The sequence below is a fragment of the Brachyhypopomus gauderio genome, chromosome 3, assembly GCF_052324685.1.
Source record: "Brachyhypopomus gauderio isolate BG-103 chromosome 3, BGAUD_0.2, whole genome shotgun sequence".
NCBI lineage: Eukaryota > Metazoa > Chordata > Actinopteri > Gymnotiformes > Hypopomidae > Brachyhypopomus > Brachyhypopomus gauderio.
In genome coordinates this window covers 41520771-41547053 of record NC_135213.1, presented here as the reverse complement: position 1 = coordinate 41547053, position 26283 = coordinate 41520771, and the positions used below count along the sequence as shown (strand labels likewise).

Sequence of the window (26283 nt, the reverse complement as noted above, 5' to 3'; positions counted from 1 at the left end):
TTTAAAGCCCCTCAATTATGGAATAGCCTTCCAGCTCCAATCCGAGACTCTGACACAGTTCCAATCTTTAAATCTAGACTTAAGACTCACCTGTTTAGTCAAGCCTTCAGCTAAAATTCCCCTTGTAAGGTGTAGGGGCTTGGGGGCCCCCAGACGTTGAGATTTCTGGTGATTTGTGACTATGACTTGACTGGAAAGCAATGTCTCAGTGAGCCCTCATGCCTGTGGTCACCTCTGAACCCCTCCCTTTAGTTATGCTGCTATAGATTAGTCTGCCGGAGCCACATGCTGATCACTGGCACGTGAGCTACGTACATTTAAATCAACGGTGGTTTAAATTCATGTCCACTCAGTCTGTATTATCTATCTTCTTGCATGGCTCTACCCAAGACGATTGGATACAGGCACCTGCAGGCACCTGGGGGATGGTCTGGCTGCCGGTGGATGTGCTGATACCGGGGTTCACCTGGGGAGTAACACTGCAGTCTGAGCCTACAATACCAGCATCACTGCTCCGACACGGAATGAAAGCCTGGCATTCATCAACAGACATTTACAGTGACAATATCAAAACCCAGAACTTTCAATTCTACCTTTTACCTAGTCTGATTGTGTGAATTATGTGTGACTTGTGTATTTGTGTGTTAACGGGCCGCCCAATGGAGGATGGGTTCCCTTTTGAGTCTTGTTTCTCCCGAGGTTTCTTCCTATTCTCCACCATCATAGGGAGTTTTTCCTCGCCACTGTCGCCTTTGGCTTGCTCATTAGGGTTCTGGACCCATAGTATTGTTAACCTTGTAAACCCTGTAAAGCTGCTTTGCGACAACTTGAGTTGTTAAAAGCGCTATACAAATAAACTTTGATTGATTGATTGATTGATAATGAACTCATTTTAATATCGGAACAATATTAAGGGGGCAGCGCCCCAGTGCCCCATATTGACACCAGCCGCCACTGGTGTGTGCACAGATCCAAAGGGGGACCAACCCACAGCCGGCCCGGTAGAGTTGGGGTCTCAGATGAGCACCGGGGTCCAAGCTTGGCATCCAGGAAATTTCATTTTTGTTCCCATGTCTGTTCCAGTGTGTGTGTCTTTCACAGTGTTCATCCCCAATCCTGTGTTCCCGTTTGTCCCTTTGGTGTGTCATGTGCCCATGTATGTGTCTCTGACTGTCTCTGTCCCTGTGTTTATTCCTCTAACTGTCTCTGTCCCAGTGTTTGTTCCTCTCACTGTCTCTGTCCCAGTGTTTATTCCTCTGATTGTCTCTGTCCTGCTGTTTATTCCTCTCACTGTGTCTGTGCTGGTGTTTGTTCTTACTGGCACACGGGAGTCATTTATAAATCAGAATCAATTCAGAATCTGATTCATTAATCGTGTTATTCAGAAATGACTACAATAGATAAATTAATAAAAATGTCAAAGATTAAAAAAGCTCAAAATCAATCAATTCTCAGCATTTCATATAAATGTAAAACTAATAACATTATTCTATTTATACACAATTATACATAATTATATTTATAGTAATTAGCTGTTATTATGGAACTCTGATCTCAGATCAGTCTGTGCTGATGAGGCAGAAACAGAGCAGTTCCTCTACAGCTGAGGGAGGTTTTTGTATGGTGCTCTAACACTGTGTGATTGGCCAGCTGTCACCCTGCTGACAGTAATAATCTCCTGCATCTTCAGCCTGGACTCCAGTGATTTTTCGAGTAAATTCTGTACCAAATCCACTAACACTGAAACGACCTGGAACCCCAGACTGACGGGTGGATGCACCATAGATCAGGAGTTTAGGAGCTTCTCCAGGTTTCTGCAGGTACCAGTGGAGGACTCCACCAGTGTCTTCACTGGAACTGCAGCTGAGAGTAACAGTCTGTCCTGGTGTAACAGACGGAGATGATGGAATCTGAGTCAGGATTATTTCCCCAAATGATTCTGGAAAGAGGAGTAGAAGAGAAAACACTAACAATATTCTCTGTCACACTAAATAAATACAAAACGGATAAATATAAAGAAACTGAGTAAATACTGTCGTGAAAATGGATTCACTCAGACGTGATTAAATTATTAATTTATTAAAAGATATAAAGACAGACACAAGACAGACACAAACATGAGAGTCTCATCAAAGCATGACAACTCTGAAAGCAAGGGGGCAGTAGCCCTGCTTATATACAATCATAAACACCATTCAGCAATTCTAGCAAGCAGGTTATCTTAAGCACAGAACACTAAACGCGACTTTTACTCCGTTACAATCGGATTTGCTATATCTCTGAGGCATAAAGTTTGTTTGATGTAATTATTAAATGTAACACAATGCAATACTAAAAACCAGTTCACACTCCGAGTGTACACACTAGCTGTGACGTTGGGGTGCGAGGCGAAGGACGAGACAGGAATCCTTGCGATTAACGAACGTCACGTTTATTTTAAACACAAATAGCGCAGAAGGTGCACGTAAAACAGGTCGGCACACGACGAACATGAATGACTCAAACAACGACGAGCACAGGACACTGCGCGAACGCACATTAAATAGACAGACCACCTAAACCCCACGTGATGACGAGACGAGCCACAGGTGAGACGGATGATCACAAGACACAACCGCACCCACGGAGATCCACAGACGCAGACGAGTAGACGTAGACGATGTAAACATGCCCAAAAGGGAGGGGTCGGGGACCTCAACGTGACAAACTCCCCCACCAAGGGCACTTCCTGTCCCGGGGTGCCAACAGGACCCAGTGCCCCGAACCCACATCGATGGGCAGATCAGACACGCTCAGTCCTGCGTCTGGGAGATGACCACCCTCGGTAGAGAGTCCGCCATGAACGGCTTAGAACACCCTCCCTGGGAAGACCGGGGAAAACACGTTAGACAGACACATCGGGACATTCACGAATACACAAACCGGTACATTAACATTTACACACAGAGGCACGAAAAGGGGATTTGGCAGACATAAGGGAATACATACGAACACAGGGACAGACAAACACGGAACCGGCACCAGGCTTTGCGCCAGGAGGAGAGCGGCCAGCAGGGAGAATCCGGGAGCTGCGGGAGCTGCAGGTGCTGCGGTGGGCGGTCCCTTCCCCGCCCCGGCTGCGAACCCTCCTTGGGGCGCAACGCGATTGGCGGACACGCTGTGGGTCGTGCGTTTGGCAGACGCGCTGGGGGCAGCGCGACTGGCGGACGCCACTGCAGCTCTCCAGGAGCGCGCCGCAGGATGGCTCTGCCCGCTCTCTCTCTCTCCTCTCTAAACACACGCCCAAAAGGGAGGGGTCGGGGACCTCAACGTGACACTAGCACTATACAATGATTAAGTTTGCTACAAGTTGATTCAGTTGGCGTCAATTTGTAGCTACACGTATTGGCTGATAGTCTCATCAGTTAGTGCCTTTGTGGAAAACATTAAAGTTACACAGGCCTAATAATTAGTGTTGGGGCTTTAACTTCTATCAACCACTCTAGCCCAGCGTGTTCGTTTGATGGGAAAGAGATAGTAGGAACAACACACCAAAATTATAGCAATAACAAAAAGGCCTTTATTAAAACAGAGATATCTCTGGAGATCTCACACACACCAAACATGTACACCAGAGAGATCTGAAAGTTACTAGTAACATGTAAGTTATATATGGTATGGCTCCACCCCCTCAGTGCTCTTGCATGGTCATAGTTAGAGTTCTCAACCTACATGCATGACTCTGCATTATTTCATGTCCACTGTGTCCCAGCCTAACAGGGTGTCCTTACAGGCAGTTGGTGCAAGTGACCTTCTGTGGAGCTTATCAGTATAGAACATATTCTACAGACACTTCACTCCCTATAGACCAAACTGTTCTCTGATGCAACAATATGCTATATGGCCCCCTGTGAGGCCCTTCTTAAGATTACGTATAAACTAATAGTTTAAGGCAGCAATTATTTATCTAATTAATAGTTATATCTAATTTTAATATCCATTTCATTGATGAGCAAAATATACTTTTGCTAATGTTATTGCTAAGCAAAAACTTATTTTCTCAACAAACCCCCTTTTAATCTCTGATAAGAGATTACAATCATATTTTCCACTGTTATCCTCTCATCTGACTCCCCGTGATACAACAGTGACATCATACCTGCTTGTTCCCTGAGGATCCCTCTGTTCAATCATAGTGCTGATAAGGCGTTCTGCTAAACTTCTTATACATGGAATACAACAACGTCCACAAGTAATTATTTTAGCCAAAAATACTGCAACTGAAGTGAGAGCCGACATGATCAGAGCTTTATACTTTCCAAAATGTTTGTCCAGCCATCCTGTAATTGGGTTTTCTGTTCCCAAGGCCTAAAGTTCCTTCCCTTAGATTGAAAGAGTAAATGTAGTAGTTACCCTTTATATTCCCCTTAGACTAATCATACAACCATAGACTATGAGATCTTCCTCTGGAAATATTGAAGCCGGTAATACCATCAATTTCGGTCGGGCCATTGCACATGCTACGCAGTTCTCCATACCTGTCTCAACTGCCTGACCCGCGATCCACTTTATCCCACGTTATCGCCTGAAAAGCTTGTACTTAATTCTAAAATTTGCTAGGGAGACCATTTAGTATAATCCGATCCGCAGATGCCTTGTAAGCCAGGTTCTGTTATGTTTATTATAAGTGGTAATAAACAACTGCTTAATATTGTTGCCATGATGAACAACAAGGGATGTCAGCTGTCCCACCTTCAAAGCAGCGGTTATCATTAATCCGATCCCCTATACGTAGCGTCCTAATTTAGTAAAACTATGATGCAGTATCCAGTAATTTATCAACCTTTTGCAGACCGACTTGGAGTCCTCTGGCTTGGTGGGAAATACTTCTACCCAACATAAGAATTTGACCACGACCACTAACAAATACCTTAGTCCCCGTATGGTATTAACATGTCAGTGTAGTCAGTCTGGATCTCCTGGCTCCTATTGCCCAGGAAACCTGCTTAGACCTGGTCTTAAAACACAAGTTATGTGCATTACAAATATTCACATTTTCAGTCCAGTCTGCTATTAAGTCAGTTAAGTATGGGTGCGACCAGTAACACATTTTCCTTCATTTTTGCTGTCCCGTGTGCTTCAGATAACACTGATTAAATCAATTGACTTGGTAAAAACGGTCTCCCATTAGGTCCTTTCCAAACCTCCTTACCTCATTTACCACCTTTGTTTAACCACAACATTTTTCCTGTAGTTTACGTAGCTCTGAATCCTATGGCAGAGGAGACCACTGTCCTCTGCCCTGCAAACCATCTGATGGGCTCCTGTAACATATCCTGCCTCTTTTTAGCATCCACGTCCGCAGCTGCATTAACTCTGTATTAAACTGCCCCCTTTTGATAACTTGAACATTTAATGATAGCAACTCTTACCAATAGTGACACCTTTTACATCATAATATTTAATGAATTTACCTCCTGAAGTGGTATAACCTACTCTTTTCATACCGAGTTCTACATGAACCACTCCTACCACGTACGCCAAGTGTGTACATATGTTAACTTTCTTGCCTTCCACCCACCTTAGTGCTGCAATAACAGCCAAAATCTCAGCCCTCTGTGCTGATTGTACTACCCAGTTTTACCTGAATGTGCTACCAAGAACTCGTCTCCCTGAGCTTCCATTACCACCACAAATCCTAATTCAACACCACCATCTCAACTCCTGAACCCGCGCCTGTCTGTCTACATGTTCGCTACCCCAGGAATTGGTTCAATTTAGCTGCATATGCCACCTCAGTTACACACTCATGTGCCGGACCCTTCAACATACCATATTAATTCCTTCAAGTGAAAACATTAAGTTTGGGACCATCAAAACCTTCTGTATGTGTTAACATTTGTAAATTTACATAAGCCATAATGCTGTGACTTGTTAGAATATATAATGAATGTCTTGTGATTACGTGTGCCGTTTTATTTATCTATTTATTTAAACAAGTTTTGCTGTCTAACAGCCCCCCCCCCCTTTTCTGAAACACAAAAGGGTGTTTCAGAAACATCTAAGGTAATCTGCCTGTGTCTCAAACGTAGCTGGTGGCTGTGAGATAAGGCCAACGTCATGAGGTCCCTCTGACCACAGAGAAGCTGGTATCTGATCTAAAATTAAGTTAGGGTCAAGACGATCACAGCAGTCTCTCCCATGGAATCTGCTCAACATATCACATTAGAGTAACTTTGACAAATGACATTGTTTTAATAAACCAAGTATTCCAAGACTTAGCATAGTTCACACATAGAATGTTCGTTATTACCTAATGCTTAACTATAGTGGCTCTCCTAATCATACTAGTGTCGCTAAGCAGGTGTCAGCCTCACAGGGACCAACACACCCTCAGGTGTCACCAATATGCTCCTGGTTGCAATCTCCCATAGCTGATACTGTAGCTATTCCTCAAATTCCTCCCCATAAACTAGATCCCGTATTGGGTCATAGAACAAAGGAACATGCAGTGGGTCGGGTGGCAGGACGCAGGGACCAATACGAGTAACCCACAGCTTCCAGGCCATGAACACAGAGTGGACGCCCCTCGCAGTGCAGGAGTCTGGCTCCAGAAGATGTGAACTGTGGGAGGCCATTCCGTGGAGATCACCAGTCCTAGAGGGCTACATAACACAGTAGCTCCTAGTTCAAAAAATGTCTCTTTCGCAGAGGTTATCAGGTGCAGTCTCTGATATGAGGAACTGGCGACATTGGTACAGTTTTATGCAGACTTTGATATTCTGTATAACAGTCACAGAATCAGCATCAGGTAAAACGCAGTTGATTCCTGAATGAGTTGCTCCTTAGTGTCAACCAGAAATGACAACCTTTTAGTACAGACAGTGAGGGACAGCATGGGGTCTGTCGCAGCTTTGCTGTCAGAGTTCTCATCTGGGCCCCGTCATGCCCACTGGTTAACTCCACACTCTCCAAGGGGAACAACCCTGAGGCCACTGAAGGGTTTGGTGCTGGTACATACGGACTTCTGGACCTCCCTTGTCCAATGGCGTTCTGAGGACACTCCCTCGAACCAGTGACACTCCTGCCCACAAAGAAACATCCACGCAACATGCCACGACCATAGTTGCCAGGACAACCCTGACCACCCCTGCCCCCTGCCTAACCCCTCCCTCTTAAACTTGAGTTAAATCTCATTGGTGGGTACTCCCACCCCTGTTGCAGATAGGGAACATATTGAGGAGTCTGGGGTGGGCCCCTGTATGCGTACACTGCTTGCGTACACACTTTTCTAAACCAGTTAAGGTGTGAGCGTTGGGACCCTGGGTGTATACCAGTTTGGGACACCCAGATGTATGCTGCTTGGCTCAGATAACTTGTGGGAGTTGACTTATCCAACCATGTGACTAGAAATGGCGGATGCTGCGTACTGGCCATTTTCCAGAGGGCATCACCTAATGCTCCATTATGTCTAGTGAGGGGTACTTCATGTAACAGATGGGTTGTGCCTGCTGCATACTAAAAAACACTTAACTTAAACAGTAACTTCACTTTAACACTACGAATATAAAAGACCACTGTGACTATGCAAGGAAGAGAAATTTATGTAAGGGAATGTTCACATACACAAAGCATAGGGAAAACACCATAGGAACTAAGCAAACTAACAATACAGAAACAAAACATAACCTTAGTAACAAATCCAGACTGCTAAAAACATGTATACGGAAGGGAACATATCAATAACCTAAACCAAAGAGAAAACTTCTAGACAGGCGGATGCAAAACTAATAATGTATGAACATCTATCATACTTTCAGTACTAACCAGATATCAAAACAAACTAAGAACAGGGGGCTATTTAAACAAGTAAAAATCCAATACCGGCAAAGCTTCTAAACATTTACCTAAACAAACTTATGACCTAAATGACAAAAATAACTGGGGAAAATACTCAAGATCACAAGCACAATAACCCACGATCAGAACATAGAAAACCAAGAACTAAATTACTAAACCTAATGAGATATAACCTAGAAACAGCTGAGACTGCAAATGAAGGCAGGTGTGACAGACAGGAGGGTGCGGAGCCAAGCGTGACAGTGCAACAACGTACTACCAGACCTCTAAAGTCTCCCAAGGCCAAGATCTTTCCTCAGACACATCTACCTCACTTAGCTTACCCCAGTGTGTGCACTATCTATAACTAACTCCACCCAAGTCCCTTCTAACATGCAGTTAACACTTTACCCCACAGCCTGAGCTCCCTTTTTCTAGCCTTAAATATTAATATCTACTATTAATAGGTATGATGACAAAATTTTCAAACAGCCCCAAGCTTTACAAGAATCACATATCTAGACAGAGCTGAAATATTCCTTTAAAATGATACCTGGATTTTGAAAATTGGTTGAGAATTGATAAAGTTATGATATTTAAAATATCATGTATCACATTAAAATATAATACATTAATTACAATAGAAGTCGTGTGACTGAAATTCACATAATCTAATTCTAATTAATTATAATTAATAATTAATCATAATCATAATCTAATTCGAAGTGATGTTAACTATATTACCATTTAACAACAAGTTATATCAGAAAACAATGAGATTAAACTACACAACACTGGTATCAGTACCGATTTCAAGAAAACACTGTGGGAACGAGTTAAACCGAGACGCCGCTTTTAGCCTAAAGTTGCTAGCTACCGTGACGTTCGATACACCAATGTCAATCATATGGTGTGATTTTTGTTTCAATAGTTCCACAAAAGCAAAAGTAAATCCAAGAGCAGAAAGTATATGTTATGAATGCAAAACAGAAAAATATATATCAAAAGTATATATTTTTTATATAATTGGTTATTTGAAACTTATTTTCGTTTGCATTTTGACAAGTTTTTGGTTCCATTGTTTTAGTTTTTTTGGATTTTCCCAGTAAGGTCTTTTGCTTCTGGAATCTCTCTTTGCTTCTGGTTCGTTTTTTGCTTCTGACTTTTGGAACACATTTCACGTGTGGGAGGGTCTTAGATGAAGGCGTTCCTCTGTCATCTCCATTGGTCACTGATTCCGGACTGACACAGAGCTCTGAGACCGCCTCTGGGACCAAGCCACGCCCACCCCACCAGCCTCCCAGCGTTTTCAAACATGGCGGAACGCGGTGGTTCTGTTTCACAGTAGCATGTAAACTAAGTTTTACCATAAAAGTTTATACAAAGGTTATAATTAATTGGTAAATGGTCTGTAGATATTGCAAATGTACACTGTATAATAACTACATTAAGCATGGCAGTTAATATTTAGCACACTTCACCAGCGCGAGCTTTTTAAAATTTTAGTGAACTGGATGCAGGCATGAAAATCTGTCACCTTGCGGCGAAATTCGCCGTTTTTGAAGTATTTTGCGGTAAAACAAACTCTTATGAAAAATAGGTAGATAGTAAAATAAGAAACAAGATTTTTTTGTAGTTCTAAATGATGAACCCTGGTATTTTTTACACTCATTTTTGCCGCAGATGTTATTTATTGGTTCATTAAGATGTAATGGTTTTGACTGAGCCATCTGGAATGGCGAAAGCGGCTCGCGTTTACGGATCTGGCTCCATACATTAACAAGACAGGTCAATATTTTTCAGCGCGACATTACCGTGAGAGGAGTCAACAGGGAAGAGCGTGTTTAAAGCTAGCCTTTAAATTATTTTTAATTTAATCGCTGCTGTAGCTTCTGTCACCGTTTTGCTACATTCACAATAGTAGCGACTAGTTACTCGCTCCTCCTGGATCATTCGCTAGCGTCCCCGCGGGTCTAAAGTGAGAAGGAAATTAATCCGCACTCTGCGTTTCAATGGACTACTCTTCTTACTCGCACCCCTCCAAGTTAAAATCTTTTTGTTTTTATCTCTGAGTCGGACAGTGTCTGAATGTCATGTCTGACATGTATTATGTTTAGTATCTCTATGTTCAATGGTTCAATGAATATTGTTCACTTCTTAATAAAATATGGACAGCACAAGATGCATGTGATGTGTGTTTGTGTGTGGTACCTGCAGAACACTGAAAAACAGTGTGAGTGAACAAAGCTGGTTGTATATAGGGTGGCCACTTTTCAGTATTGCTTTAATTTTTGTATTTGGCTTTAATTTTGGTATTTTTTACTATTATGGATTTTACTATATTTGGCATCACCTCTCGTACACCAGCTGCCCCCCACCCCCCGTCCGTCGCCATACCAGATATTGCAAATACTCATATTTCTTCCACACATCAATGTTCTCTCCATCCAGTTCACTAAAATTTTAAAAAGCTCGTGCTGGTGAGCATGCTTAATGTAGTTATTATACAGTGTACATTTGCAATATCTACAGACCATTTACCAATTAATTATAACCTTTGTATAAACTTTTATGGTAAAACTTAGTTTACATGCTACTGTGAAACAGAACCACCGCGTTCCGCCATGTTTGAAAACGCTGGGAGGCTGGTGGGGTGGGCGTGGCTTGGTCCCAGAGGCGGTCTCAGAGCTCTGTGTCAGTCCGGAATCAGTGACCAATGGAGATTGCAGAGGAACGCCTTCATCTAAGACCCTCCCACACGTGAAATGTGTTCCAAAAGTCAGAAGCAAAAAACGAACCAGAAGCAAAGAGAGATTCCAGAAGCAAAAGACCTTACTGGGAAAATCCAAAAAAACTAAAACAATGGAACCAAAAACTTGTCTAAATGCAAACGAAAATAAGTTTCAAATAACCAATTATATAAAAAATATATACTTTTGATATATATTTTTCTGTTTTGCATTCATAACATATACTTTCTGCTCTTGGATTTACTTTTGCTTTTGTGGAACTATTGAAACAAAAATCACACCATACAATCATGACTACTTATTTTCCGCGGTCTAGTAAAATACTTTCGCCTGCACGGATTTCGATTAAATTTGGTCAATATTGAGATAAAAGCTGTATTTTTAGGTCCACATATATTTCGATGGTGTCCGGAGCGTTGATGAAGAAAACAGACCGCTTGAAAACAACAAAGTATCTTATCGCTGGTCTCCCGACCTGAAATCGCCTCAGAGTTCACTATTAGCAGTGCCTGATGATTGGCTGGGTTGTGCTTAACGAAGTCACAGTATTATTCAGGAAAAAAAAAAACATACACCTGCTAGGTGGTGAGGAGTGATGTTATATGACACCCTTACAAAAGTACAACGTAGTTTGGAACACATTACTGAGCCAGAATTTTTCGCATCGAACGTTGGTTCGTCAGCATACCTACTATTAAGGGCGCGTCATCGGTTTTATTTATTTGTACGGTTCCTGCTTTTACATTAATTACTGGATAAATCCCTTTTTACCTCTTGCTGCACGTTAATGGGTGTTAACGAGTTTGGCTCATACAGTGGTGTATTTTCCTGACTATCTGCTGTGTGCACCCCTGGTTGTGGACAACCCCCAGCAAACAGTGTTTGTACATGTGTCACAGAGCTAAATCTTTTCAGCGTTTGATGATTTTGCGTGTTAAACGTGCACACTTTTAGCCAGTCCGTTCTATTTTGCAGCGGTGTAACGATTCTCGGTTAGGGGCGGAGGCAAATACACTAGCGAATGAAATTTAACTTTTAGAGCGGCAGGAATGTTTGTCTAGGCACACAACAGGTGCACGCGCTACGAGGCATTTCTCATGAGTACCAACTAAAATTTACTAAACACAGAGGAAGGACAAAACCATGGCATAACGTACACGAAAACCAAACTACAAAATACAATCAGTCCTAATTTCAAACAAATGACGTAACCTAGCATTAAGACATAAGAATGAAGACACATAGGGAAATTAGAAGTAAATCACCCACTTCTAAACAAAACTACAACACCTCAGACAACGAACAGACTATGCTATTTGTTAAACAACGAAGGAAGAAATCGAACAGATGACTCAGACAATATACCAATGGGATACAGAGAAACAACCAACAACATCAACAGGACAAACTTGACAATAAAATAAAAAATAAAAATGAACCAACAACCAATCAAACATGAAAAAGAGCCTCGGCGTGGCGAACCCAACTAATCAACACAATAAACGATACACGAACTTATTAACAACTGAACTTGATTTATCATCCCTAAGGTGTAGTCTGAGACCAAAACAAACTATAACGTAGACTAAAAGAACTCATACGAAAGCCAGACCAACGAATAAAAAGACTTAACACTCGGTTAACCAAACACAACATATGAACCTCATAGCTATAGTCCAACACTAGGGGAGGGTGCAGAATTTAAGAACTTAACTCTGAACTTAAATACTAGAAATCACAGGACAAGAAAATGCCCACAAAAGATCACCAAGTTTACCGACCAAACACAAGGAGAACTCACACACAATATACAATGTGTGGAACAGAAACGAATGTAACAGGCTCAATTATACAAAATGACCCAGACCGGGCCTTACTCAAAATGAAGATAAATACCAAAGACACAATGAACAGCTCATTCTAAATATATGCGAGACCAAACCAAAGAGGAAATTAAATAAATTAAATACAAAGGAGGGAGGAGTCACCGGTGACAGATGAAATTCTAACATTTTATAGTCAATTACATCAACTAAGGACACACGGTCCTGCCTTGGTCACTCATACTTTTAACGTCACATAACAATAATTGTATGAATTACTTTACAAGTCCTAGTCATTTGTTCCTATAAAGTTTTCCACTCACATAAACCAACACCATAAACCAACCATTTTACATCAAACTATTTGCATACATTTCGCATTTCCTCACCAGCCAAGTTGATAAAAAACCAGTACTCACCAGAAGTAGCCTTCAACCATAGTTACCAGACTGAGACACCATAAGGTTGCATCACCCTCAATCAATTCAGGATCCTGTCCCAATATTGGTGATTCGGGGCTACCCCAGGGCTCCGGGACACCAACGACCCAGCTACCACGGGACGCCACCCGCGGTTTACCGTCGCCTCGTCAGACAAACGGGGGGGTTTGCCACACCCGGGAAAACAAAAATCACTTGTCAGTACAAATATACTTTACGCGATTTACCTTATTTTATTCCTTATTCCTTTTTCCTTTTAAACCATACATTTTTTACCTTTATTTCCTTGTTTACCTTTAAACCATATATTTTACCTTTATTTCCTTGTTTACCTTTAAACCATATATTTTACCTTTTAAACCAAACCAAAAAAAAGATAATAAAAAATTAAAAATTGCTATTTAATTTAGCATCGACCAAACACCATTAGTTCATCACATTTTGGTATTATACAAATGTGCAGAAATTTTGTTGTAACAGGTATTCTGCTTTACCTTTAATTGAGCCGGCTCGGATGAACTAACAGTATTTTAGAAGATGTGTTCCAAAAATCTCTCTTCCCATCACGTCGGGAGGTCACCAAATTGTTGGGGCTTTAACTTCTATCAACCACTCTAGCCCAGCGTGTTCGTTTGATGGGAAAGAGATAGTAGGAACAACACACCAAAATTATAGCAATAACAAAAAGGCCTTTATTAAAACAGAGATATCTCTGGAGATCTCACACACACCAAACATGTACACCAGAGAGATCTGAAAGTTACTAGTAACATGTAAGTTATATATGGTATGGCTCCACCCCCTCAGTGCTCTTGCATGGTCATAGTTAGAGTTCTCAACCTACATGCATGACTCTGCATTATTTCATGTCCACTGTGTCCCAGCCTAACAGGGTGTCCTTACAGGCAGTTGGTGCAAGTGACCTTCTGTGGAGCTTATCAGTATAGAACATATTCTACAGACACTTCACTCCCTATAGACCAAACTGTTCTCTGATGCAACAATATGCTATATGGCCCCCTGTGAGGCCCTTCTTAAGATTACGTATAAACTAATAGTTTAAGGCAGCAATTATTTATCTAATTAATAGTTATATCTAATTTTAATATCCATTTCATTGATGAGCAAAATATACTTTTGCTAATGTTATTGCTAAGCAAAAACTTATTTTCTCAACATTAGGAACAAACAAAAATACATATTATTTATAATAAATCATTTTTATATATTATATTTATAATACATTCTTTTTGTTATCATTAAAAGTCATTGTTTCCAGTAATTCAATTTCCCATGATGTAATTTATTGACATGAGACAGTACTCATGCTGTCACGTTACGGTCCCCGACCCCTACCTTTGGGCGTGTGTTTACGTCGTCTACGTCTACTCGTCTGCGTCTGTGTATCTCCGTGGGTGCGGTTATGTCTTGTGATTATCCGTCTCACCTGTGGCTCGTCTCGTCATCACGTGGGGTTTATGTGGTCTGTCTATTTAATGTGCGTTCATGCAGTGTCTTGTGCTCGTCGTTGTTTGAGTCATTGATGTGTCTGTATGTTTAATGTTATATGTGCACTGTCTGCGCTATTAAGTGTAATAAAAAGTGACGTCTGCGAAGAGGATTCTGTCTCGTCCGTTGCCTTCCGCGGATCGTTACAGAACGACGAGCCGAAAGAGACAAGATGCCAGGTTACACCACCCGACCCAAGAAGGGGAAGAGGCACAGCAGGCACCATCACGCCTCTTTCCCTGCACAGCACCGCGGAGCCCCAGTCACCCTCGAAGCGATGCAGCAGGACCCGTTGTGCAACATCATGCTGCTTTGGGCTCGGGAAGCTGAGACGGAGGAGATGGCGGTCTATTTCCGCGAGACCACGGTGCGGATGTGGAGGGAGCGTCACCCCTCTCCCTCCAGAGACCTCTCACCACTGAGGGTAGGAGCCCTCGAGCTCTGCGCCACCGAGATGACCCCGGAGTGCGAGTTCGTGGGGGAGGACTCTGAAGGCGAGCAAGAAGAGGAGGGTGAGGATCAAGCTCCTTCTGTGTGCTCCGCTCCCACCGTGGGTTACGGAGAGGATGAAGAATAGGAAGAGGACCATCCTCCTTCGGTGGATATGTGAGTCTATAACAGTAGTGAGTGTGTTGTGGGTATATGAGTCTATAACAGTAGTAAGTGAGTGTGAGTGTATTGTGGGTATGTGAGTCTATAACAGTAGTGAGTGAGTGTGTAGTGGGTATGTGAGTCTATAACAGTAGTGAGTGTGTGTGTTGTGGGTATGTGAGTCTATAACAGTAGTGAGTGTGTGTGTTGTGGTTATATGAGTCTATAACAGTAGTAAGTGAGTGTGTTGTGGGTATGTGAGTCTATACCAGTATTGAGTGAGTAGAAATAGAAGTGAACCAGTGTTATCTGTATTATTGTGATGCATAAAAGATTTTTATGTTTATTTGTGAGTCAGTGTGTTGTGTTTCCTCTCCTGCAGAGTGTGTCATTGTGCTGTATCACATCCTCTCCCTCAGCACCTGCAGTAGGTCCCAGCTGCAGCAGTGCAGTCTCTGTGCAGTCTGACTGAGGGAGGTTTTTGTACGGCTCTCCAACACTGTGTGAACAGGTCTGTACTACTGATATAATGAAAACTCTGACAGTAATAATCTCCTCCATCTTCAGTCTGGACTCCACTGATGGTCAGAGTGAAGTCAGATCTAGATCCACTACCACTGAAACGAGCTGGAGTTCCTGTGAGCAGGTGACTTACATAACGGATGAGGAGCTTAGGAGCTTCTCCAGGTTTCTGCAGGTACCAGGCTAGACAATCATAAGACACACCTGATGGACCACAGTTATCATACACTGCATGGTTGGTCTTACAGCTGATGGTGATTCTGTCTCCTGGAAGAGCAGATGTCACCTCAGGAGTCTGATTCACCGTCACCTGACCTCGGGATCCTAAAGCAGAATAATTTGATAACATTTATGATATATAACAGCACATTGTTATTTATATGTACAGCATACTCAGTATTTAATATAAATTTATTTAAATTCATGGTCAAATACATGAAAAGCAGAATGATAACAGGAGTTACCTTGAGTCCAGAGGACCAGTGTGCAGATGAAGATGGGGATCAGAGTCATGGTTGCTGTGGGTGAAGTTGCTGGTGCAGGCAGCTCTCAGTCATGAAGTGTTAAACTCACAGGACTATAAACACTCCCAGATCACTGAAGCATGTGCTACCCATGCAAAGTGTCTGACCTCTGGGGAAATGCTTCTACCAAATGTCTCATGTCTTAACTAACATGATAATAATATGATTAACAAATCTGATTAAAAATAAATCAGTTTACAAATTTTAGATATATTTTAATTCAAGTAATTGCAGTTATACCTGAAATAAGATTGTAGTGACCCTGCCACTGTGGTGTTTGGGACATGACAGGGAGCACAGACGTGTGCAGAAACAGGTTTTAAAAAGATGGCAGTAAGATGAGATGAGAGGACACACACACACACACACACACACACACACACAAACACACACACAGCAGAATATCCAGAACAACGTAATCAAAATGCAGTCAAAAACAGTCCAAAGTCTAAACTACAACCAGGGCAACCAAACATGAAGGGCAAATCCAAAAAGAGAAAACAGACAGGGTCAGAAATATCATCCCAACTACCCAACTACCTAGGGAACTTCCTAGTAGCTAACACTCACTTCTGCCCCGTGCAGGTTTTAAATGTTATATGTTCAAGTGAAGGACTAGGTGAATATGTGAGTAGTGCTGAAGCAGGAAAGGATCTTAGCTAAAAGTGCCTTCACCAAGCATGTCAACTTCCTCATCAGGGCCACTGGGAACATGAATGAATGTTCAACTTATGTAGCACCTTTCTATATACCCAATTTTAACACAGGTACAACCAATCACACTCCAGTGAGAAGCAACAGCCAATTGCACACAGCATACTCTCTACCAGGATCCACAGCCCCCTGGGGGACTGAATGGGGTGCAGGAAGGGGAGAGAGGACAGACCCTAGGGGCAGAGCACCATCCACCACTGGGCATACAAACACACACTCAGACAACTGCTTCTTATTGGACATGAAGGGACAAAGACACACACTCAGGGACAATTTGTCAGGGAATCAGGGACTGCCAATTTACCTAATCTCCATGTCTTTGGACTGTGAGAGGAAACTGGAGACCCTGGAGGAAACTCACACAGACACGGGGAGAACATGGAAACTCCACTCAGATAGGGACTTGAACCCAAGACCTCAGTGCTGAGAGGCAAACATGCTAACCACCAAGCCACCATGTTGCCCTGAAGAACATGATGAAGAACATGATGAAGAACATGATGAAGAATGAACTGCTAGAGCAGTTCAAAGAACTCACCTCTCATGCAAGGACTGTCAGTGAGACAAATGATTACAAGACTGGCCTACTGGCAGATATTGAAGCTCATGAAGAGGATAAACTGGGGAAACAGCAGCAGGCAGACCTGGAGAGGACTATGGAAGACTGTAATACAAGATTTGAGGAAGTTAGAGGGGTAGTTCAGTCTAACCTATGGTCTAGATATGGGGAAGATGAGTTAGAAACTGCAATCCATGAAGCAGACGCAGCCTGTGAAGGAATTCATACTATTCCGGTTTCTGCTGTGAACAAAGACGGTAATGAACTACAGTTGGATGGTGTGAAGACACTTGTCCAACATGTGTTTGTAAGCCTCAAGTCTTGGGAGATATGGATTCCTGTAGTCCTGTAGGCGAGTCTGGATGGTAGAGTGAAGGGTCTGAGGAAACTCAAAAATCAATTAGAAGAGAGAATTCCTGACGGAACAAAGGATTGCAGACAAGGAGAGGAGAGGAAGAGTTCCTGAGGTGCCCACACAAGATCTGCAGGCTCAGCCAGTTCCACAGGTCACTTCATAGCCAATACTGAAAATTTAACCCACCAGTTTACCCAAGTTTCATGGAATTAAGAGAGACTTCCATTGATGGAGAAAGGACTCGGTCAGTTTACAAAGGCAGGGGGAGCTGACTGGCTCGGTGGAAGCAAAGAAGATCCAACTCTTGGACAGTATTGATGAGAAAATAAGTAGAGACCTCCGGTTGTTTACTTATAATACTGCTGAGGACATGTTCAGAGTGCTTGAGAACAGATACGAAAATAAATCCACGCTTATGTCGATGATACTTCCCACAACGACCTGGAAAAGTTAGATGAAAACATAAATAGGGTTGAGGAGATTCTGAAGGCAGGTGGGTTCTTCCTCAAGCCCTGGGTCCGGTCAGGCCAAAGTGGGAAGCAGGACCGTGTGCCAGGAAAGCCAGGGACATCGACAGACTTCAGTCACACCCTTCTGCTTAGCAGGTGTGACAAGACCTATTGGGTCATATAGGTTAGCTACTTGACTTAATAATAGTATAATAGAATAATAGAATAATAGTCTCCTTGTCAGTGGATCAGAAGTTTTTTCTCTGACCTCTTGTTCATGAAGATTTTGACCCAATTTAATTTTATTTGAAATATATTTATATATATATATATATATTTTTTATATTTATTCCTCTTTGAGAAGTTGATTGAAGTCATTAAGTACAGTTTGTCACTTTCAACAAGGTAGCCTACTCCCAGAGCTTTATTTTCTCCCTTTCATTTGATTTTGAGAAGTACTCTGTTCTTCTTAGTAAAGTCCTATTTGCCTTCGCTGATATATTGTGTTGTGTTTCTTAACAGGTTAATTGCATCAGATTGCAGTTTTCAGAGCATTAGTAACTACTGATATTAGTTCAGTCCATTACAGATTGACACTGTAGTTCATTATTGGTGCTTTTGTTAATCTCATATTTCAGATTAGATGGATGTCAGTAGGTGTCCCCTAGATGTCTCCTCTGTTAGGGCTAGTGATCAGATTGAAATGGGTACAAAAAGTGGTGATGGTCTTCAGTCTCACCCCTGGGTATGGTGCTACTTACAAAAAATCCCAGTGAAAGTGATGGAGAGAGACAAACAACCCAAGATATTCATAGAAACGTCACTGACCAGCAGTGTGGAGTGGAGAGACAGGAATGTAGATACCAGCAGTGTGGAGTGGAAAGACAGTAATGTAGATACCAATAGTGTGGAGTGGAAAGACAGGAATGTAGATACCAGCAGTGTGGAGTGGAAAGACAGGAATGTAGATACCAGCAGTGTGGAGTGGAGAGACAGGAATGTAGATACCAGCAGTGTAGAGTGGAGAGACAGGAATGTAGATACCAGCAGTGTAGAGTGGATAGACAGGAATGTAGATACCAGCCGTGTAGAGTGGAGAGACAGGAATGTAGATACCAGCAGTGTAGAGTGGAGAGACAGGAATGTAGATACCAGCAGTGTGGAGTGGAAAGACAGGAATGTAGATACCAGCAGTGTGGAGTGGAGAGACAGGAATGTAGATACCAGCAGTGTGGAGTGTAGAAACAGGAATGTAGATACCAGCAGTGTGGAGTGGAAAGACAGGAATGTAGATACCAGCAGTGTGGAGTGTAGAGACAGGAATGTAGATACTAACAGTCCTCCAGCTCTTCAGCAAACTCACTCTGACCTCCATTCCAGACTCACACCTCCATCTCTGTGGTAGCAGCATGGGGGTCTTAACCTCTGATCCACTGTCACCCATGAACGACGCTTTGAAGAGCAAATTCCTCTGCTGTCTCCCCCACTGGAGGGACCAGGTCACTTTGAACACCAGGACTAATGATTAGTACTGTTGGATATTTCTCTAGGTTTCATGACAATAGGTGGTACTAATATTAGTGTAGTACATTATTATAATTTGGTGTGTTGTGTTTCCTCTCCAGCAGAGTGTGTCATTGTGCTGTATCACATCCTCCCTCTCAGCACCTGCAGTAGGTCCCAGCTGCAGCAGTGCAGTCTCTGTGCAGTCTGACTGAGGGAGGTTTTTGTACGGCTCTCCAACACTGTGTGAACAGGTCTGTACTACTGATATAATGGTAACTCTGACAGTAATAATCTCCTGCATCTTCAGTCTGGACTCCACTGATGGTCAGAGTGAAGTCAGATCCAGATCCACTACCACTGAAATGAGCTGGAATACTTGACTCTCTACTGTTAACCCTGTAGATCAGGAGTTTAGGAGCTTCTCCAGGTTTCTGCAGGTACCAGGAAACACAAGGTGGGGAACAGTCTCTGGGTGCAGGACTGAATGTACAACTGATTCTGACAGAGTCTGCAGGAAGAACAGACACTGCAGGAGTCTGAGTCACAGTCACCTGACCACTGCATTCTGGGGGAAAAAAAAGTATTATTATAAATTATTAATGTCAGATCAATTTATTCCTCAGATATGAGTGACATTTTATTATTACTGAGCATTTAATAAGGTTTAGAGATTGTCCTTATTAGATGGATAAAGAGTAAACTATAAAGTCATGTGTTACCTTGAGTCCAGAGGACCAGTGTGCAGATGAAGATGGGGATCAGAGTCATGGTTGCTGTGGGTGAAGTTGCTGGTGCAGGCAGCTCTCAGTCATGAAGTGTTAAACTCACAGGACTATAAACACTCCCAGATCACTGAAGCATGTGCTGCCCATGCAAAGTGTCCTCTCCCCTCCCACCCAGCACTACACTACTGAACACTACACTACTGAACTCTACTCTACTGAACACTACACTACTGAACACTACACTACTGAACACTACACTACTGAACAGTACACTACTGAACACTACAGTTGGAAGTGCTCTCTTTATGAGGAAAGGTCTCTGTTGAATATTTTCATTCTTAACTGACATGATAATACAAGACAAAATACATCATGAGTAGTTATGTTCTAGTTTGCAGAGATATGAAAAATATATTAGACATTTAAATCCTAATTGTCATTATGCATAAAATTTAATATTATACACTTAGCACTTAACAGTCAAGTCCAGATGATCTATGGTAATCCGCTACAGAAGATCTGGGGCAGCTACAGATGCAGCAGTGACCAGTAGCAGCAGGTCGGGTCCCAACATCTAACACAATATCTCTCCTGTGCTGGTGCTACGGTGACCAATCAAACCAGTCAGCAGCCTCCTCCTAACCACAGCCCGAGAACGGCAGAGGAACACGCCTGCACTCCCAACAGGTTCACTCCACTGATGGCTCTGGGTACGTGGAACGTCCCTGCCTGGCACCCCCCCAAAAATTCCAGGGGGTTCTTCCTGGGTCTGGAAGGCTGGGCATCCTGGGATCTTCCGTCTGGACCCTGAGGTTGGAGTCCAGGACAGGAGAGCAGTGATACTCTCTGCCTTCCCTTATAGCGGTCGGTCTGTCACGGTACAGCACCTCATTCCCACCACACCACACAACACGGTGCACCTTAATGAATGTGACCACATTCACATTCTCAGCAGGATTCTCTACCTGGACATTTCCAGCAGGTTCTGTGACATTTTCCTCATGACTCTCACAGGTGTTGATATAATCCTGCCAGAGATCTGTAACAGATTTCAACAAGTTAGACACTTGCATGTCACGGTGAGGACCCCGGCCCCTCCCTTTTGGGCGTGTGCTTACGTGGTCCACGCGTCTGTGGATGTCTGTGGGTGCTGTTATGTCTTGTGAATATCCGTCTCACCTGTGCATCGTCTCGTAATCACGCGGGGCTAATGTGGTTTGTCTATTTAATGTGCGCTCGCGCAGTGTCCTGTGCTCGTCGTTGTCTGAGTCTGAATGTTCTCCGTGAACGTTGTCTCAGTCTGCCCGTTACGTATATGTGTTTGATGTTACTCGTGTGCTATTGCGCAACATTTACTAAATAAAGCAGTGACGTTGGTCGCCAAAGCAAGGATCCGTGTCTCATCCTTCGTGCTGCACCCAGCGTTACATTGCAGAATTATTAGACAAAACCAATCTGTACTTAGACACTAAATAGGCAAAAGAGAAAACCAGCATCAAACTATATTTTAACAGGAATAATATGACAGTAATATGGAAGTATAAGTCAAAACCAGGTAGAGAAATGGCCAGGCAAACAAATCCATAAATACAGACAAAAGAGTAATGATCCACAAAACAGTTAACAGAATGATCAGGAGAAGAAAATGCTTGATGCACAAACTGAGAGAGGCAAAGGAGTGAAGTACAGGAGAGACAGTATATAGGTGTGTAGTAATGGAACACAGCTGTGCTCAATAGTCCAGTGATGGAGAATGGTGGAATGTTCTGTGATTGGTCCTAGAGCTTGGTCAGGCATTCTGGGGGATGTAGTTGTGTAGCTCCTACCCAGATGAGAAAGTAGCAGAGGGTGTGACAGGATGAATGAGCCCTGGACCTGAAGGTGAACTACTGTGATCTTTGAGGATGAGGAACATCTTCTGTAGATGATGTCAAGTGTAACATTCAATCAATGCTTTAAAGCTGAGCTGTAATCATTTTGTAGTGACTTACTAACAATTATGACTTCCAAACGGAGCCGTATGGTAAAATGTGAAATGCTTCACCATTTATTAATGAGTCACATATACTTGTGTGTCATGATTATCCCCGCCCCCACCTGTCATGAGTGATTGTTTATGTACCCACATATTTATATATTTGTTTATATTCGCTCCCTGACACCTCCGGCGTTACAATGTGTCAAAAGGGAACATTATTGTAAAGTGTTTATACATTATTTATGAATTAATTGCTAATTACTAATAAAGAATTAATTTAAGCTGAGAGTAAACAAACAGACATCGGACAAATTACAACAGCAAAGCATCTACTGGCACACAGGTGTCATTTAGAAATCAAACCAGAACATCTTTCAGAAAATCTCAAAGACAAAACAAAATACAAAAATCAATCAGCATTTTAAATAAATGTAGAACTAATTATATTATACAATTTAAATATAATTATACATAATTATAATAATTAGCTGTTATTATGGAACTCTGATCTCAGATCAGTCTGTGCTGATGAGACAGAAACAGAGCAGTTCCTCTACAGCTGAGGGAGGTTTTTGTACGGTGATCTAACACTGTGTGAGCGGCCAGCTGTTACTCTGCTGACAGTAATAATCTCCTGCATCTTCAGCCTGGACTCCAGTGATTTTTAGAGTAAATTCAGTACCATATCCACTACCACTGAAACGATCTGGAACTCCAGACTGACGGGTGGATGCACTATAGATCAGGAGTTTAGGAGCTTCTCCAGGTTTCTGCAGGTACCAGTGGAGGTAACTGTAAATGTTCTGACTGGCCCTGCAGCTGAGAGTAACAGACTGTCCTGGTGTAACAGAATGAGATCCTGGAGTCTGAGTCATGATTATGTCTCCATAGGAGTCTAAAAAATAAACAATCACAAAACAACATTTATATTAGGAAAACTGTACATGAATAAAATCAAAATGAATAATATCTGGATGAAAAAACCCAGAACACTGAAATAAAAACAAAAACAATACAACTAATGTATAAAAATATGATCCAAACCCAAAAGAAAGTAAAAATAAAATGAATCTTATTTCAGTTTGTCTCACCCTGAATGAGGAGTCCCAGTGTTCCCAGCAGTAGAACCAGTGACCTCATCATTGTGCTGTGTGTCAGTGTGTGTGTGTGTAAGGACTGAACACTCTCTGATCAGCACTACAGCTCTTAAAGTGTGTGGAGCACTGAAGCAGCTCACATATGCAAACACCACAACTGTCATTTACCACAGAGAACTACTGTGTGTCTTTATCAGATTAATGACCAGATCTCTCCTCCTAGAGCTCCCAGTAACCCCCACTAATGTGTTACAGTCACTTTCACACTCAGTCATGGTGTTTCAACACTAAATGAGTCATGATATATCTGAGCTCATGTAGGTACTGATGACCCCTGGATGTAGTGTGTGAACACTACACATCACTCTGACTCTGTCTGGGACTCAGAATGAGCTGATACCTCTCAGATCTGCTACAGTGTTGTGGAATTAAGAGAGACTCATGATTCCTCACATTCACATTCACTACTGGACAACAACAGTAACAAGAGGGATGATGAGTGACAGGCAGGGGGCGCTGTGACCTATGATCAGGCAGGAGAACAGCTGGAAAGTTTGAAAGATAATTTACCTCACAGATACAGAGAGAAAACAAACACCAGACCTGGAGGAGAACAGATCAGATCTCCACACACATACAGCACATACAGCATATGGACACAGGACATTGGTTGTTAGCAAAGTTTAGTTAAACTGTGTTTAGTAAATGTTGAATGGACAAGAGAAGAGAGAAGTGCATGTTGTATTTCACAGTGGCTGAGAATAATTAGATAACATAAGATACATAAGTCTTTATTGTCTGTCTGAACTGAAGACATAAATTCATATTTGACATGGCTTTACAGATCACAAATATACACACAATCACAACAAAAATCCATCTTATACAATATACCACTTGTAAATATACCACTTGTAAAGGTAAAAATGCTACCTATTTTGAGTTCAAAATTGTAGTTGCCGAAGGAACAAAAGATCTCAAATGCACATTCTTCCAAGCCAATGGGACTTTATATCTCCTTCCTGATGCAAGTAACTGAAATTGTGTGTGTAATGGATGACATGGGTCATGGGTAGCTTTCCTAATCACTGCTCGCTCATACAATGCTTGTAATGGTGTCTGTAGAGAACCTATAATGATACTTCCTTGTCTAATAATACGGGACAGTTGTGTTTTATATTTGACTGTGAGAAAATTGTACCAAGATGTGATGTTGAAAGTGAGGATAGATTCAATGTGCGATGAAGTGAGATGAAGTGAGATGAAGGCACAGACATGGTGATTAGTGCTTTAGTGTGTACGTACATCACCTCTAAGCTGTTATCACGGTCATTTCTCTCCACTACTAACTACCTGCTCTATTATAAGAACAAGTGTCCAAAGAGAGTGAAGATCTCAGTACTGCAGTGGTGGGTCTGGGATCTGATGCTCTAAGCACTGGGGTGGAGTTGTGCATCTTCTATGTGTTGTTGTTGTTACTGTTATTATTATTATTATTACTGTAGTGTTTTGTCTTCACCTACTCCAGCAGAAACAGAGAGCTCACCTGCTGTAAGAATTAAAGTGAAGGGAGAAGTTTAGTAGCTTCTCCAGGTTTCTGGTGATGGAGGTGAGTCAGAGCTGTTATCACTGTCATTGTCAACAGAACATTAGCGTTGTGTTTAATGGTGGTTTTCTACTGGGAAGGTGTTATGCAGCCAGACTGATGGACCACACTGATGTTCAAACCATTCTAACCCATGAACAGCTGGACTACAATGATGTAGATCTACAAGTCCACTCCCTCCACACACATGGAGTAATGGTGTCTGTATTGTGTCTTTATGGTACTTCACAGATGTGCCTTACGTTTGTGTTATGTTTGTTTATTTGTGAGTGAGTTTCCTCTCCTGCAGAGTGTGTCATTGTGCTGTATCACATCCTCCCCCTCAGCACCTGCAGTAGGTCCCAGCTGCAGCAGTGCAGTCTCTGTGCAGTCTGACTGAGGGAGGTTTTTGTACGGCTCTCCAACACTGTGTGAACAGGTGTGTACTACTGATATAATGGAAACTCTGACAGTAATAATCTCCTGCATCTTCAGTCTGGACTCCACTGATGGTCAGAGTGAAGTCAGATCCAGATCCACTACCACTGAAACGAGCTGGAGTTCCTGACTGTAAGTTAGTAGACCCGTAGATCAGGAGTTTAGGAGCTTCTCCAGGTTTCTGCAGGTACCAGGCAAGAGGTTGGCTACCCCAGCCCTGATACACTGCAGGGTTGGTTCTACAGCTGATAGTGACTATGTCTCCTGGACCAGAAGATTTCACTTCAGGAGACTGAATCACAGTCACCTCACTTCTGGAAACTGTAGGAAAACAATGATTTATGTTAGTTAAAGAATACTTTACTTGTACCGCGGTTTTGTTGACAGTGCAGTGTAGTTTTAATGCTCTTCAGTGCTATACATACATACTGTACATACGTCACCACAGAGGTACAGCAGTGTGTTACCTTGAGTCCAGAGGACCAGTGTGCAGATGAAGATGGGGATCAGAGTCATGGTTGCTGTGGGTGAAGTTGCTGGTGCAGGCAGCTCTCAGTCATGAAGTGTTAAACTCAAAGGACTATAAACACTCCCAGATCACTGAAGCATGTGCTGCCCATGCAAAGGGGCTTCCTACTAGGCTGTGTGTGTGTGTGCTCTCCCCTCCCACCCAGCACTCTAGTTATGTTTTAGTTTGCAGAATAATGGAAATCTTAATAGACATTAAAAAAATTCCCAGTTTAAAATCCACTACATTCATTATCTATTTGAAATAGATAATGGGGGGTGTTGGGTAGGTGGGTGCACACTATCATTCATGAGGGAAGAAGAATGATGGAGTGGTGAGTGTATTTCAGCTGTACATTTATTAAATACACATACAACGACAGGGACGAGCAG

General features: G+C 42.3%; 1 protein-coding gene and 1 long non-coding RNA gene across 2 annotated transcripts; both read right to left on the bottom strand.

Annotated features, from left to right (window-relative positions):
* Positions 1 to 1814: 1814 nt before the first annotated feature.
* On the bottom strand, positions 1815 to 15978 carry LOC143509570 (uncharacterized). The gene is made up of 3 exons (XR_013129709.1): positions 15918 to 15978; positions 15700 to 15777; positions 1815 to 1939 (listed from the first exon to the last, which is right to left on the bottom strand). It is a non-coding gene; the product is annotated as an uncharacterized LOC143509570 (long non-coding RNA).
* On the bottom strand, positions 15974 to 23435 carry LOC143509659 (uncharacterized). The gene is made up of 6 exons (XM_076998506.1): positions 23355 to 23435; positions 22850 to 23158; positions 21251 to 21324; positions 21000 to 21155; positions 20280 to 20361; positions 15974 to 20125 (listed from the first exon to the last, which is right to left on the bottom strand). Exons 1-6 carry the CDS (start codon positions 23404 to 23406, stop codon positions 19716 to 19718), a joined length of 1083 nt encoding a protein of 360 aa, XP_076854621.1. The 5' UTR covers positions 23407 to 23435; the 3' UTR covers positions 15974 to 19715.
* Between the last annotated feature and the right edge of the window lie 2848 nt (positions 23436 to 26283).

Excerpts from the sequence above, each read along its gene's own strand:
- LOC143509659 (XM_076998506.1), bottom strand. The coding sequence starts at position 23,406 with ATGATGAGGTCACTGGTTCTACTGCTGGGAACACTGGGACTCCTCATT. Across the intron at positions 20,362-20,999 it reads GCCAGGCAGGGACGTTCCAC|CTGCCTGCACCAGCAACTTC; the intron begins GTACCCAGAGCC and ends CATGACTGAGAG. Across the intron at positions 20,126-20,279 it reads ACTGGTCCTCTGGACTCAAG|AATGCAGTGGTCAGGTGACT; the intron begins GTAACACATGAC and ends TTTTTCCCCCAG.